Genomic DNA, 3360 nt, shown 5'->3' on the forward strand with positions numbered 1-3360 from the left:
TGAATCAGAACACAATCACACTTGCACCTCTTAGGGTAATCCCTCTGTTACTCTTTTCAAAAAAATCAAATTCTACTGTTTCAAATACAAATTCAAACTTTTGTTTACATCCGGTAAAAGAGAATTTTCTAAAAGAAATAGGAAAAGACCTTATAAACTTAGGGTAAATCTCCTAATTGCTTGCTCAAATCAAAACAAACAAATGTCTCATATATCATTGTTTTTTTAAAAATAAAACTTTCAAAAAAGACAATACTTGGTATATATCCAAACAAGGATCATTACGAAGTTAAAGCTCTTTTTTCAAAACATCTTTCGAAAGATAAAACACTTTGTATACATCCGCACAAGGATCATTACAAAGCCAATTTACAAAGGTATTTTAAAACCACATACAAGCATTTCAAGGCAAGACAAATGATTCAAACAAGTGAGCTAAGCAATTAAGAGCCCATGGATAACCATGGATACAAAGGGTGCTAACACCTTCCCTTTGTATAACCTACCCCCTTACCCAAAATCTCTTAAAGGTCTTTTTCTGTTTCTTTTATAAACCTTTCCTTAATTGGATAAAATAAAAGTCGGTGGCGACTCTCTGATTTTCAAAACTCAAAAACAAAAGAAGAGTCAGTTCGTATCTCTCTCACGAGATATAAAAACCGAGGGCGACAGACATCATTCTCCAATCTAGAACCATGATGATTGTTGAACTTAATCTTTTTTAGCGTGACTGAATTCTCCAACCTAGAGCCAGGATCTAGGAAGGAACACTTAACTAATGGGGGAGGGGGTTTGCTTGAGGATATTTAGATCTTGGGAGAATTTAGCCATGTTAAGATATAAAGGACAAGAAATAATTTCACCACAAAAACGTTCAGAGAGGGAAGAGACTAAAAAACAAGAAAGAAAGTCGGGGTTTTGAGAAGATGCTGTGAAGAATTCATGAAGAATTTTGAAGGATTTTCAATTCGGTAGTCGATCATGTTGAATTTGTTTTGGTGTTGATATCGTTTCTCCTATGATGTAAAATTGGTTAGAAACATGATCAAGAATAAATATTGTGGCAAAAAAATATTAGCAAATTGTGTTTGTTGAATAAGACTTAAATTTTATTTAATTAATTATAAAATAGTAAAATTATTTGTTGTTTCTAATATATTTTATATTGAATGTAACTTTATTTTATTTTTTAAGTTGGATAGATAAGAATTTACTGTTTTTTTTAAATAATAATATTAAAATTTATGTGAACACTCTTTGAATGCCTCAAATATTGTGTGAGATTAACATGCATATTCCTACCTACCAGGCTATCACCATCTCCATGAGAGAGGGAGAAAATAACACACATGACATCGACAACACCATTCTTTTTATTAAACATATCTTCTGCTGATAGAACAATGTGCTGGAGCAGAGATATCACATATTTCTAGAATGGATCACATTCTGGGGATCTATGTTACATTGTGACTGTGCTAATACTCGCAGATTTATCAAACCCTAATATTATTATGGCTATGCCTTTTTATCAAATATTAAAGTATAGAATAATGCAAACTGGATTGTCATTAGTCATTTTATTCCAATAAAAAATATTAACCCGAAACTTATACATCAAAATAATTCAAAACACGTTATTATGATGATATAAACTTAACGCTTTCATGCGTAGCTTCTTCACAAGTTCCTTTATGCTCAAGCTGTATCCTTCACCCATCTATAAAATAATATTAATAATATTTAAATTTAGCTGAAAATTTAGCAGTACTGGAAAACTTACTTGCGGCAAAGAAAAAAGAAATAGTTCTTTACCTGAGCTATGATTGTAATGTCAAGGACAGAATCCCCAAGGGGTAACACACTGTTATTCACAACAAATAATTCTAAGCTTTGAATCTCTTCCATCACTTTTACCAAAACACCCTTTTTCTTCTTGCAGTGGATCCTAATTAACATCTCTTTCCCTAACTCTCTTGCTTCCACTTGTAACAGTGATTCATTGTCACCCCCACCAGCATCTTCAATGTTCTCATCACATGAGGAGTTATCTTCATCGCTACATATGTCTGGTTTGTTCAGAACAACCGCGGATTCTTCTTTTGTTTTCTTGTTCCGTTCTTCCAAAACTTCCAAACGCTCTTTAAGCTCTTTCACGTATTTAATGGATTCAGCTAATACAGAAGCTTTGTCCATCTAATAGATTTATCACACACAATTGATTAGTGAGTAGTAGTAGTACTAGTGTGACACATAATAACTAAAAGGGTGATTGAAATTGATTTACAGTACCTTTTTTAGGTTAGGAACAAGAGCTGCAAGAGCAATGAAACTCTGACTGAGTATCTCTCTTCGCTTTCTCTCAGCCATGATATGATCCTCCGCGTTAGCCCGAGATCTCTTTGGTTGTGAGGTTTTTGTTTCCAAATTTTGATTTTTTGATGACCCTTTTGGAGTTTGAGTGAAGAGATGAGTATTTTCCAACTGGGGTGGAGATACTGACATTATTTCTTTCTGTTTCGAGGTTAGAGTATGGTTAAGTTCATAAAATTGGGGGGTGCTGGTAGCAGGTGAGGTTTGGTTGTCAAAAGAGAGAATCAGAGTCTGAAAAGATGAGTTAGATGAGGAAGAAGATTGTTTTGGTGAAAACGTTGGTTTGTCAAAATGAAAGTCAAAAGAGTCCAAACATGTTTCATCAGTGAATGAGTTGTTGAGACTGAGAGTGGACTCTGAATTCAAACATTGTTGTTGGTTTTGTTCTTGAAAGACAGTAGCTATGTCATGTGAAACAAACTCTTGTTTCTCATCAGCATCAAGGAAATTCAAGTTGCATTCCTCTGGAAATAAATTATACTCATCCATTTCCTGAAAAAAAAAATTGTTAAAGAATTTATTTATTATATCAACTATTTGTGAATTTGGAAGACATGAAAGGTTATTTTGGCTTTGATTTTCTTACCAAATCAGATAGCCATTTGCTGGTTGATGATTCCTTCATTGGTGTGCTGTTGATTTCCTCCATCATAATATGCAATTTACTAGTTTGGTGATTGGAGTTTCTATTGTTGGATCTTTTATAGAACTATAATTCTCTAAATTATTATTTGAAATTTTGTTTGGTATTGATTTTTAAATTTTTAAAAAAATAAATTTATATAGAAAAATAGCATTCTATTCAATAGTTAAATCATATACTTATTGAATCAAACACCCGTAACATGGCTATTGTTCACTTTTTTATTTTTCAACTTCACTGTTGTCCCTAGACACGGTCTCCACATAATACAAAAGCACAGACTTTTTTAATTTATTAGTATTAAAGAAAAGCACGTGTCGTTAATTAGGTATACACTCAATGAT

At 32.6% G+C, this 3360-nt stretch overlaps 1 protein-coding gene across 1 annotated transcript; it reads right to left on the reverse strand.

The window, feature by feature from the left end:
• Positions 1 to 1256: 1256 nt before the first annotated feature.
• On the reverse strand, positions 1257 to 3113 carry LOC131606790 (transcription factor bHLH18-like). The gene is made up of 4 exons (XM_058878919.1): positions 2960 to 3113; positions 2293 to 2865; positions 1816 to 2196; positions 1257 to 1720 (listed from the first exon to the last, which is right to left on the reverse strand). The coding sequence occupies exons 1-4, from the start codon at positions 3023 to 3025 to the stop codon at positions 1628 to 1630; spliced, it is 1113 nt and encodes a 370-aa protein (XP_058734902.1). The 5' UTR covers positions 3026 to 3113; the 3' UTR covers positions 1257 to 1627.
• Between the last annotated feature and the right edge of the window lie 247 nt (positions 3114 to 3360).

Source organism: Vicia villosa, linkage group LG1, assembly GCF_029867415.1.
Source record: "Vicia villosa cultivar HV-30 ecotype Madison, WI linkage group LG1, Vvil1.0, whole genome shotgun sequence".
Lineage (NCBI taxonomy): Eukaryota > Viridiplantae > Streptophyta > Magnoliopsida > Fabales > Fabaceae > Vicia > Vicia villosa.

What these genes read in the sequence shown, in the direction of transcription:
- LOC131606790 (XM_058878919.1), bottom strand. Translation starts at nt 3,025, where the DNA reads ATGATGGAGGAAATCAACAGCACACCAATGAAGGAATCATCAACCAGC. An exon ending in GCAAATGGCTATCTGATTTG is followed by an intron (nt 2,866 to 2,959) that starts GTAAGAAAATCA and finishes TTTTTTTTTCAG; the next exon opens with GAAATGGATGAGTATAATTT. An exon ending in ACATTACAATCATAGCTCAG is followed by an intron (nt 1,721 to 1,815) that starts GTAAAGAACTAT and finishes ATTATTTTATAG; the next exon opens with ATGGGTGAAGGATACAGCTT.